The sequence below is a fragment of the Arachis stenosperma genome, chromosome 2, assembly GCF_014773155.1.
Source record: "Arachis stenosperma cultivar V10309 chromosome 2, arast.V10309.gnm1.PFL2, whole genome shotgun sequence".
Lineage (NCBI taxonomy): Eukaryota > Viridiplantae > Streptophyta > Magnoliopsida > Fabales > Fabaceae > Arachis > Arachis stenosperma.
The window spans coordinates 8495295-8508159 of NC_080378.1; the positions used below are offsets into that span (position 1 = coordinate 8495295).

The 12865-nt window shown below is 26.6% G+C and overlaps 2 protein-coding genes across 2 annotated transcripts; both read left to right on the plus strand.

The window, feature by feature from the left end:
- The first annotated feature begins 1931 nt into the window (after nt 1–1931).
- On the plus strand, nt 1932–4745 carry LOC130957550 (GDSL esterase/lipase 1-like). The gene is made up of 5 exons (XM_057884399.1): nt 1932–2187; nt 2729–2850; nt 3151–3387; nt 3477–3726; nt 4484–4745. The coding sequence occupies exons 1-5, from the start codon at nt 1932–1934 to the stop codon at nt 4726–4728; spliced, it is 1110 nt and encodes a 369-aa protein (XP_057740382.1). The 3' UTR covers nt 4729–4745.
- A 1589-nt stretch (nt 4746–6334) lies between these two features.
- LOC130962475 (GDSL esterase/lipase 1-like) lies at nt 6335–9078 on the plus strand. Its single transcript, XM_057888682.1, has 5 exons — nt 6335–6611; nt 7317–7438; nt 7901–8140; nt 8449–8707; nt 8843–9078. Exons 1-5 carry the CDS (start codon nt 6335–6337, stop codon nt 9076–9078), a joined length of 1134 nt encoding a protein of 377 aa, XP_057744665.1.
- Nucleotides 9079–12865: the final 3787 nt, after the last annotated feature.

Below are 12865 nucleotides of genomic sequence, written 5' to 3' on the forward strand. Positions count from 1 at the left end.
TTGAGGGCCTTATTTTTGTATATATGACTACTTCCTCAATGTTAGATAAATAATAAATATGCAAGCTGCACATTAATTAATTTAATTTCTGCAAAATCGATTATTGAAAATAAAGTTACTGGAAGCAAATGCAACTAGAAGACTAGCTATCAGTTGCAGATATATATGACCTTGATTGTTAGCAAAAAGGGAAAAAAAAAATGAAAGTTCTGAGAAGCTAAGGAAATTGAGCATTTATGATTTTAAATTCAAAGCGTACAGTTATGCATGGTACCATATACACACTGACTAAAAATGTTGTTAATAATGTCACTATCTCATTGGAAGCTGTGCTTAATTTTAAAAATATTACAAGATGCAATTTTTTTTTGGATAAAATTACAAGATGCATTTTAAGTATACTAAAGTTCTACATGTTCTTCTAGTGTTTTTAATTATTGAGTTCAATAGTAAAATTAATTTTAATTATTAATCTAGTTATGATACAACTTTTTTCAATAAACAATTATATATATAATTAAGATCAATTATTGAAATTAGTCAAATTACTGTAACATTCGAAATCATAGTACATTTCAAACGTTTCCTAATATTATATACCTTGTTCATAACTATGAGAAAAAGATGATGCAAAACGTAAAAAAAATATTTGAATTTTTAATTTTTTTGCAATTATTGTTAAAAAAATAAAATTGGGTTGGTTGAGGAATCAACTCACTAGTTCGCTTAAGTATTGAGAATTCGAATCTCGTCGTCTTGTACATACAGCAATCCATTAGCTAGCGACAAATTTTTAAATAAAACTCATATTCGCAACGGATTAATTCTTAACTTATCAAACTATAAAAAATACCATGGCCAACCAACCAAAAAAATTAGGTCAAAGAAAGATGTTTAATTAATTGTCTTTCGCACAGTATATATATTAACAAAATGAGAAATGATAATAATAATGATAATGTCTCGAGATAGATAGCTCCATTTTAATAAAAATGAGAGTAACTGTCCGATAATTCTCAATTTCCTTTAGCTTCTCAGAACTTTCATTTTCGCTAACAAAGACATAGTCTAAATAAATTGCTTACATATATTACATTTGCTTTGCTTTCAGTAATTAATTTTTATTGTGTCAATCATGAATTCGCCGGAAATTAAATTAATTAATGCATTTGCAGCTTTCATTTGTTTATTTATATCATGATACTATTTTTTTTAAAATTAATTGATAAAAAATAATATAAATAATTATATTTCTAATATACCTATTTAAATAAAAATGGTTTAATTATTCTATTAATTCCTATAGTTGCAAGACTTTTAATTAAGTTCTTATACTTTTTTTTTAATTAGGTTTCTGTACTATTTTTTTTTTCAATTAGGTTTTTCTTAGTAGTAATTGGCTTAATTGTATAAGGACTTAACTAAAAAAAAAAAGTGCAGGAACTCAAATAAAAAAAATGTAGGGACTCAATAAAAAAAAATTAGTGCAAAGACTTAATTAAAAAGAAAAAAGGTATAAAGACCTAATTAAAAATTTCATAAAACTGTAAAAACCAACAGAATAATTAAATCAATAAAAAATTTATTTGATTTTTTTTATATAAATTTGTTTTTTTATTTATTTTATGCTATTTTTTCTAACCGAAGATCAAATTCTGAAGTTATATATATTAGTTTAGAACGATTTAAAATATACTTGGGCTTGAGGACCACACATAAACATCATTTTTCGCTAGTATTTACCTTGTACCATACATATATGCTGGCAGCCTTTGAAAGATTCTCAGCACGTACTTTCATTTTTTATTACAAGTAATAACCTTGCAATGATTAATTCTTCTATATTCATCTATCTATATAAACCCACTTAGATAGGGATTGATATATACATATGTATACACCAAGCATATATAAAGCATACAAAAGATAATATGGGTGGTTTAATGTTTTTGTTGGTGTTGTCTTTGAGTAGTGTTGTTATTATCCAAACAAGTGAGGGTCAGATATGTTTACCCAAGAAACATGCATCCTTATTTGTATTTGGAGATTCATTATTTGATATTGGAAACAACAATTATATCAATACAACAACTCCTTTTCAGGCAAATTATCCTCCCTATGGAATAACCCTCTTCAAGTATCCAAGTGGAAGATTTTCTGATGGACGTATGATTCCAGATGTCATTGGTGAGCACTGGTTTTTATTTTTTTGACATTTATTATCAGATACCATTTTTTTTAATTTAAATCGATAGGATAGGAGAAGATAACATAGATAGTTATATTTCTACAATTTAAAAAAAAATTATTCTGTTATTTATCTTATATTATTATTTTTTATTAAAATATTATTAAAATTATTAGTAGTTAAAAATTAAGTCAGTAATAATTAGTAGTTAATAGATAAAAATTTATAAAATTAATTAAAAATATCTTTATAAATAGGCATATTTATAATATTTTTTTAAGTTTATGCTAATAAAAAAAACTACATAAATAATTATGGAAAAGTCTAGGGAGCCAGCAGTTTTATTGAATTTTGGCCAGCATGTAACCAGCAGAAAAAGGTGAGCCATTGGATGAAATCTCACACCATTAAATCATCATTGATGGCTAATTGATGGCTAACAATCACAAAAATTGCTGGCCCCTAGCATTGCTCAATAATTATATCTCTATGTTATCCATAAACCATTTGACTAATGAGGAGTTAATAATGTGTGCGTAGCTGAGCTTGCAAAGTTGCCACTGGTTCCACCATATCTTCATCCTGGAAACCCTGATTTCACCTATGGAGTCAATTTTGCCTCTGGAGGCTCTGGTGCTCTGCTTCAAACTGCTCAAGGATCTGTAATAACCTCATATTTCCGTAATAAAATGATATTTTTTAAGGGTATTTCGATATATTTTCTAAAAATATTATGTTTATTATAACAACTATCTTTTATATATATATATATTGATTTAGCGACTGATTTTAATTTTTTTATTTTTTAATATCTTGACTTGTGAATTAAATATTTAAGCATAGAAATATAGAATGTAAAGTACAAGTGGTGATATGGACCACATACCATGCATGATTGTAATAGAATATTATATTAATCAAGCTAAGGTTTTTAATTATTTTCTTTGTTGACATATATATAGGTGATAGACCTTCACACTCAGGTGAAATATTTCAAAAATGTAAAGAAAATATTAAGGGAGAAAATAGGAAATGAAGAAGTAGAGGCACTGCTCAAAAGATCTGTGTACTTTCTCAATGTTGGAAGCAATGATTATGGTGGCCTTTTGAATGTTGCAAACTCCACCGTGAGCCTATTGCCGGTTGATAAACAACAATTTGTTGGTTTTGTCATTGGAAACCTTACAAATGCCATTAGAGTATGTAAACATATATTTTCAATATTGCTAGGTAGATATATCTTTAGTTATAAACTTGTTCATAATTATAAACTTTATTTGATATATAGGAAATTTATGAGCAAGGTGGAAGAAAGTTTGGTTTTTTAAATGTGGGTCCTATAGGGTGTTCTCCAAGCATAAGGGCTCAGAACAATGGAAGCAAATGCTTTGATGAGATTTCAGCAGTTGCAAGGTTACATAATATTGAACTCTCAAAGATGATTGTGAAGCTTAAGAAACAGCTCAATGGATTCAAATATTCAGTCCATGATTTCTATGCTTCACTTTCTCCAGTTATCAAAGATCCTTCAAAATATGGTATTATTATTCATCCTTGCGGTTCTTTTAACTTGATTCAATTGAATAATGCACAATTATATTTAAAAAATTCTTAAAATTGACATTTATTATTACTGATTATAAAAAAAATTAATAAAAATATTGTAATAAAATTCTTTTAATAATTAAATGACAGTTAAATATATTTTTTAATTATTAAATATTTTTTATAATTGATTATAAAAAAATATCCCACTAAAATAACTGTTTAATGACTTTTAAAATAGTTTTTTTTTTTTTTTTGGCAGTGACTTGAGCAGATTAGCTGGATCAAAGTTAGAATTAGTTTAGATTAAATTATTAATTTTATTAGGTTCTATAATTTCACTACATTTATAATTAAGTTCTTATGGCTTAAAATTTTTCAATTAGATTTTATTTTAAATTTTATAATTAGTTTTTTGTCATACAAAAAATATTAAAATTAACAAAAAAAAAATTTTCAAATTAAGGACACCCACATTTAAGTACTAAATTTGTAAACCCGAATGTCCTTTCATTTTTAAAATATTTTGTTAATTCTAAAATTTTTGATACAACAAAAATTTAATTATAAAATTTAAAATAATATAAAAATTCAATTAAAAGCTTTTAAACTACGTAGACATAATAATAATTATAAAGCAAGTACAGCACCACTTATCCATATATAATGCTAAAATCTTAAAATACAATAATTATTATTAGTATATGCCCTTAATTGAAATGCATATATGTTGGAATAATCAAAATGAAGGTTTCAAAGGAGGAAGTGGGGGATGTTGTGGAAGTGGACCATTAAGAGGATTTGATGCGTGTGGTGGGAACAAAGGGATCAAAGAATATGAATTATGTGACAATCCAAATGATTATATCTTCTTTGATGCTCGTCACTTTACGGATAAAGCTAGCCAGTACTTTGCTCACCTCATTTGGGATGCCAACTACACTCTCAATAAGCCTTATAATCTCAACACACTCTTTCAACTCTCATCTCAATAATAATAATCTTCAAGAGATATATATCTCCTCATTATTTGATTTACCAACTTATTTTGTTATTCTTGCATTGTCTTTTGGTTAATTAAATAAAATGTATGTATTATTCATATATACATATGTTTTGTGTGCTGTTTAACCCTGTAATTCCATATACTCAATGAAATAAAAACGGTTATGGCTTTTATGGTACAATGCAATTTATTATCACCTTCTTTTAGTCCTTAGTCTCATAATATATATTTGTGTGCTATTTGTTAAAGATATAATTATTTATATTGTCTTCTTCTATCATAAATTTTTGGGATAAGTGATTTTATAATATGATATGAAAAAAAAAAAAAACACCTATGCAAAAATTAAGTTTTTAGTACGAATGGTTTACACTTGTTTAATCCATGGCCAAAATGCATAAACTTCCCTTTTAACTATAACATCCGTCACTTAGGTAGCGTTTGTTTTGAGGTATTGAGACAAAGATTGGGAGACTGAAACTCAATATCATGTTTGTTGGTTTAGAGACTGGTATTAAAATTTCTGTCTCTGTCCCTAAACTTTCAGTATTTCAGTACCTCCAAAAAATAGGGACACAGGGACTAAAATTTTTAGAGATAGAGACTGAAACTTTAATAACATTTTATACCTAAAATATCTTCATTTCAATTAATTAATTCCAATTTTATCTTTTGTATAAATTAAATTAGAGTTTTATTCTTATTTCAATTTTTGTCTCTCACTTTGTACCAAACAGAATACTGAGATTTATTTTAATATCTGTCTCTTAGTCTCTGTCTCTCAATCTCAATCTTTCCGTCTCTGTCTCTCCACCACATATGTTTTTCTAATTAATACACTTCTTACTAATGTTCTTGAATCAATGTCACCCTTTGAAGTGTTCTTACTATCCCTTTTATGCAGTATTGTTCAAATTCATCATTTACCTGCAACTTCAACCACTAGTTGTTAGTTAGTTAGTGATAATAGTTAGCCTCTGTAACCATATTCTGTTTTATATATATATACCCAAGTACGTTGCATCAGTTGCATACTAGTCTTATGTCCAAAGCCATCAGTACAGTTAACTTGAATATGCTTACCTCTAAAAAACAGTTTCCGTTGCATCAGTTGCATACCAGTTTTATAGTTGCATATCAGTTTTATGGCCGAAGTCATATAAGTTGACTTTAATATGCTTACCCCAGAATTATAATTCTCAGTTGTGGGCGTCCCACTCACATTTTCATTTTCACTTTTGTAAACTTTTTTCAAATTTTTCCTCTGTTTCACTTCCTTAATTAGCCACTCCTTTACCAGTTCATAATCACAATACATATAGAACACTACTTCCAATGTAATTTTCTCATATACAGTTTAAATTTTGAAAAGTACACATGCCAAAGAACATTGACAAAAAGTGAATTAAAAAATGGGACTCAGAATACACTTACGTATTGGCTTAAATCAGCAAGTAGATTTTTTATGATATCAAGTTCTGAAAATTCATACACCCTATATAAACAAATAGGGCTACATATATACTATATATATATATATATATATATATATATATAATGGTACATACATGAACCAAAAAAAAAAAAAAATGAGCATGGCAATTAGTTCATCAAGGATTCAACTACTACTACCTTTGGTGGTTGGCTATGCAATAAACCTGGCCATAAGCCATGGCCAAATTTGTGTGGCAGAATTAGAAGAAGAGTATGTTCCATTATTCATATTTGGTGATTCATTGTTTGATGTTGGGAACAACAACTACATTAATACCACAACAGACATGCAGGCTAATTTCTGGCCTTATGGCCTCACTTCCTTTAAGTACCCCTCTGGAAGAGTTTCTGATGGACGCTTGATCCCAGATTTCATTGGTAATATAATAATTAGGATTTGGTTAATATATGTTCTAAACATACATTCAAAGTTTTATGGATGTAGTTAGCAATGTGTTTTATATATATATATATGCTAATAAGATTATTATTATTAGTAGTAGAATTTTTTAAATTTTTAATTAAATAAATGTGCAAAAACTACATTGAAATTAAATTTTGATTTTTTTTTAAATTTATTTTTTTAATTGATAATTTTAATATGTATTCTTATTAGAACAGATGTTAGCTAAATTCTTAAGATAATGATAGTACGCTTTTTTAATTTTTAATTTTAATAAAATACATAATAAATATATTTAAAATTTAAACTTTATATTTCTTATAAAAAAATTCAATTAATAATTTTAACATTATATTAGCTAAATTCATTTAATAATCCTTTTGCAAAATAAAAATATTTTAAATAAAAATATATATTTTTGAAAAAGAGAGTGATTATAATAAAAAATACAAATAAAAACTTTTCATTCCATGATAAAATTTGTCAATTTTTCTATTCATTTAAGAATTAGAAATGATAAAAATATAATGTAAAAACGAATTTTTTTAGTCTTATTTCTATATATTTGTTTATTTGTTTTTTTATTTTTAAACATTTATCCAAGGACTAATACAAAATGTGACTTATATGTTTTATACAAGTATAGAGTTTAAGTTTGATTTGTTCTCTGACATTTGCAGCTGAATATGCAAACATGGAGTTTATTCCACCATATTTACAAATTGGTAACCATCAATATAGTAAAGGAGCAAATTTTGCATCAGCTGGAGCTGGTGCTCTTGTTGAAACCAATCAAGGCTTGGTATGCAATAACTTATACGACAAATTGTCTTTAAAGTTTGTTAAAAATTTTAAAAATATTTTAAATTTTATTATTTTTATTTTGTCTCAAAAAATTTTGATTTGCATCAAATATACCTCTAGCAGCTAATTTTTTAAAATAAATTAGGATCAATTTAACAATAACTTCACAAGAACAACTTTTAATATAAACAAATCAAATATAATTGTCGTGCATTATTGTTAGATTCGTCCTTAACTTTTTGAAAATTTTGTTATCAAGTGTATATTTGATTATACTTAAAAATTTCAGAGACAAAATTAAAATAAAATAAAATTTAAGGATATTTTTAAAATTTTTAATAAATTTTAGAAACAAAAAATATACTTTATTCTAATCCATATATATATGCTTAAATTAAAATTGTGCTCTCTAGTGGTGAATTTCATATATGTATATATGTGATTATATTATATTCTTCAGGTGATTGACCTCAGTAGCCAACTCAAATACTTCATTGAAGTTGAAACATTGCTGAAGCAGAAATTGGGAGATGAAGAAGCTAGGACATTATTGATATCTAAAGCTATCTACTTGTTTAGTATAGGGACCAATGATTATCTTGTTCCTTTCATTCCAAATATTTATTCAAGCATTTTACAGAAGTACCCTCCACAAGTCTATGTGGATATGGTTCTAGGCAACTTGACTATTGTCATCAAAGTAAGCACCTAATAATTAATTATTTATTTAATTAATTAGTTAATTAACTAATTCCAAACTTGATTAATATTCGATAGCTACTTATATGAATATGTGAATATGTTTTTATACGAAGGCAATAATTAAAATATTAACACGCATAATATTAAGAAGTTTAATCAAATATATTAAATTGTATAACGATTTTTAGTTATTATTTTTACATGAGACATACTCACATAAGTAATAATTTTAATATTTATTTATTTAATACTTTGATTATTGGATTGTGGTCAATCATATGTTTATTGGGATTTCTTATTTTTCAGGAAATATATAAGAAAGGTGGGAGAAAATTTGGATTTCTAAATCTTTTTCCATTAGGGTGTTTACCCGTAGCAAAAGCACTTAATCTAAAAATCAATAAAGATGGCTGTGTTGAAGAGATTATGGAAATTACTCAGCTACACAATGTTGCACTTAAGGAACTCCTTCAAAAGCTAGAAACTCAGCTACAAGGATTCAAGTATTCATATATTGATTTCCACACTGCCATTAGTGAAAGGATAAAAGATCCTTCAAAATATGGTAATTTTTTTTTAAAATTTCACCCCTTTGATAATTAGGCTTAATTGTTTGCTTATGATAAATAAACTAAACATGCAATTAAAGATAACATAATTAATATATGCATTTTTTTTAACTATTTGAAACATTTAATAGGATTCAAGGAAAGCAAGATAGGATGTTGTGGTGGTGGTCCTTATAGGGGATTTCAAAGCTGTGGAGGGAAAAGAAGTGTGAAAGAGTATGAATTATGTGAGAATGTTGAAGAATACTTGATCTTTGATGCTGCTCATCCAACAGAGAAAGCTTATCATCAAATTGCTGAGCAAATGTGGAATGGAGATCACAACTTTGCAGGACCTTACAATCTCAGAGAGCTTCATCAAACTTGAAAAAAATGCAATTAGCTATTTTATATATTGTTTTATCAAAAATGCTACATACACAAAATAAGTAAAGCTTGTATGTGTTAAAAGTGTCATGGATGTACAAGAATTACTGAGATCCAATTTAAGGGTTTGCCGCATGCACAAGGCGGGATTCAAACCCCCGACACTTATTTAAGCGGACTAATGAGCTAACCACTAGACCAACTCAACTTAGTTATCTTTATTTGTTATCATGATATATATTATGTGTTTTTGATCAATAAACATAAGGCCCTCCATAACCTTGACAAAAAATTCACACAGTTAATCCAATAACCTTGACAAAGAAAAAAGCCAAAAACGGGCTTTGACAAAAAAAATGGGCCAATATGGCAGTTTTTTCCTATGTTTTGGTAGATTAATTGGCAAGTTGTTCTTTAGAACAAAAAAAAAAAAAAAAACTGGTAAGTCGTTAGAAACTAAAAAATATAGGAAAAAAGAAACTAAAAAATATAGGAAAAATAGTATGTGCATTTATGCAGTATAACATAATACAAGATATAATTTATTTATAAATGTTAAATAAATTAAAAAAAAAAAACAGAAAAATTCATTTTAATTTAAATAAAATATGAATTCAAGTATTTAAATATACCATTCTAACAAATATTTAAATACTATTTTAGTAACATTCCACAAATAAACACAAAATCATTTCTTTAAGAAAACAAATTTTAAAAAATTTGAGCATTAAAAAGGCTCTCAATAATTGACAAAATATTTTGTAATAATAACAATTATTATCATCGTCGTCCTGGTCGTTTTTGTTAGCAAGTTACACGAATTTTTCCTTTGTTTACCACCCTAATAATGTGAAAGCTCTCTCCATCTCTCGATTGTAATACTTTTTTCAAACAATTCTGTTAGAGAATTAAGAGGGATTCAGCTAACTTCTGTCAATTTTTTAATGGGTTAGATCTCGAAACTCATCTTAATAAAAATAAGTTAATATATATAAATATTTCTTCTGTTAAGAATTAAAATGTTTTTTTTTTCATACTAAATGGATGTTCTTTTATATATTTTTTGAATTTTTTATTACAAATGTGAATGTCTTTATTTCTTTAAAAATTTCATAATTTTTTTTAATTTTATAGATATCTAACTATTTTTGTCAAAATATAACAGAATATTTCTTTTGTTAAGCATTAGAATTTTTTTTCATATTAAATGAATCTTTTTTTATATTTCTGTAATTATTCAAGAACAATTCTTACTCTACCACTCTTTCCTTAAATAATTCCTGAAACTGAACTAAGTGCAAGGCAGAGACCGATTGAATGTGATGAAATCACGATTTGACCGATTCGAAGGGAGATTGGATGTGATGGAATCACGATTTGACCGATTTGACAGTGTGTATTTCTGAAACTAACTGGTGATTACAGGAGGAAGAAAATAGCTACTGCATTGTTGAAAGCATGTGACAAGCTTTCCATTCTGTGGGATCATGAGTAGGGGTGTTCGTGGTGGATCGGTTTTAAGTCAAAAACTCATCCGATCCGAACACTAATTTTGCTTGCGGTGCAGTTTGGATTGGATGACTTAAAAAAAAAATCCGATCCGATCCGATCGAATTTCAAGCGGATTGGATTGGATTGGATTTGCGGTTTTGTAAATTAAAAAAATTAAATACATATAACAAGTCTTAACATCAAATTTTAAATAATCAACAATAAATAATAAGTCTCAACAATATCTTTAAAAGCAAACTATAATATAATAATAGAAATAAAATTATAGGTTAGTTAAAATAAATAAATAAATAACATTTTGAACATAAAATATTTATTAAATAATAATAACACTGAATAATATAAAAATGTATAACAAATTGAACATGTTATAAGTATAATTGTAAATATAATAATAAAATAATAATATTATAGTACATTTTGTGGTTTGGATTGGATTGGATCGGTTATGAAAAGTATATCCGAAATCCGATCCAACGGTTTACAAAAAATAGAATCCAATCAAATCCGAATTAATGCGATTTTAATCGGTTTTCGGTTTGAATTGGATTGGATGAGCAATTTAATTTAGATCGGTTTGAATTTGAACAACCCTAGTCATGAGTTTCTTGCACTTCGGGCTTATGAAGAAGATCTTGGTACACGCAAATTATACACAAATGCAGGATACCATGTTGTATCTAGAGATCCACCATGGACAAATAATTAGATTGGACGAAAATGTCGTGTTCTTATGAAAAGGGCAGAGAGGGTCCTAACAGTGAGAAAGAGGAGCGTGTGTGGTTGTTGGAGGTGGCCGGTAAGTTAATGTGGGAAAGAAGAAAAATGTTTTTATAGGTTTTAATTAAGTTTATTTAATTAATTTTAAATTTTTTATTTTTAAATTTAAAAAATTTAAAATTAATTATTAATAATTATAATTAATTGAGTTATTCATTTTTTGACTGATTAAACACTTGTTCCTATACTTTTCCTTTTTCAAATATTTACGCCAATTTCAATTGGCCTCTCTATTTTTTTTGTTGGTTGTCTAGGATTGCTGAATGTATAAAATGAAATTTAAATTCCCAACACTTACTCAATTAGACGAGTGAACTAACTATTCGACTAATCTAAATGAGCTCAATTGGTCTCCCTATTGTCACGATTTAGCAAGAGTAAGAGAGTCCTAATATTCTATATAATTAAACGCAATTGTGCTATGTGTTATTAAAAATTAATCATTAAATTAATTATTAATATAAAATATATATTAAAATATAAAATATACACTAAAATTGATTTAAACAATACATGTATTTAAACATAAATATATAATAACTTATTTTTAGTATTTATATAACATTTTGAATTAAATAAGCTTTCTCTTCATCCAAAACTAAACAACTCTATCTGATCTTTGATAGTATCTTCTTTTTGTCCAAATACAAACATTATTATGCTCTATTTCTTTTTCTATCTGATTGGAATTTCATTGGAAGACATGTTACGTGTATGAACAGCATTACAATAATCTTAATAAATGGTAGTATACGTGAAAGTGCAAAAAACGTATTTGCGCCAATAATACCGAACGAGACAATACATGCACCAAACACGCACCAACAATTACGCACGTGCTTTATTAATCAAACAACCCATTACAGCTACTTCTTCTTCGTTACTTCCCAATCAAAGTTGCATCTCTTGAACCTCATGCATTATTCTTCATCTAAAAGGTTAATAAACATACATTTCAAACCCTATTTATTATTACTAGTGTATTAGTATTTATTTATTTTCTAGGAGTGTAAGCGAAAACGGATAATCGGATTATTTTTTTATTATTATACTCTTAACATATATTCTTAAAACACAAGTTAGTTATATTTTTAATTAGTGAGTTGAATGTGTGTCCAGTTAAGTCCTTAATAAAATTATAATCAATATAAGAAATACTTTACATTATAACAAAGAGATTTTAAATTCAACTCTAGAAATTGCAAATAACTTCTTTAAAATACATATATAAAACAAGTTTTAAGAACAACAATTTATACATTAGATTCTTCTATATCACCAATTATACATATTAGATAACTAAAATAAGGTGAGTTCTACCCAACCCCCTCTATTTCAACATGTAAATTATCCCTCGTGACGTGGTATGTTTTAATTGGATGCTTAATTTTAGTTTGAATTAATTTAACTCAATAAGAGTTAATATGTTAACTAAAGTAGGGTAATTTTGTAATTAAATATTTTTATAAGAGGGATAAATATATAATTTCTATAAA

Coding starts and splice junctions, on each gene's coding strand:
- LOC130962475 (XM_057888682.1), top strand. CDS start 6,335: ATGGCAATTAGTTCATCAAGGATTCAACTACTACTACCTTTGGTGGTT. Junction 8,141..8,448: donor ACTTGACTATTGTCATCAAA/GTAAGCACCTAA, acceptor CTTATTTTTCAG/GAAATATATAAGAAAGGTGG. Junction 8,708..8,842: donor AAAAGATCCTTCAAAATATG/GTAATTTTTTTT, acceptor AACATTTAATAG/GATTCAAGGAAAGCAAGATA.
- LOC130957550 (XM_057884399.1), top strand. CDS start 1,932: ATGGGTGGTTTAATGTTTTTGTTGGTGTTGTCTTTGAGTAGTGTTGTT. Junction 2,188..2,728: donor TATGATTCCAGATGTCATTG/GTGAGCACTGGT, acceptor ATGTGTGCGTAG/CTGAGCTTGCAAAGTTGCCA. Junction 2,851..3,150: donor TTCAAACTGCTCAAGGATCT/GTAATAACCTCA, acceptor ACATATATATAG/GTGATAGACCTTCACACTCA.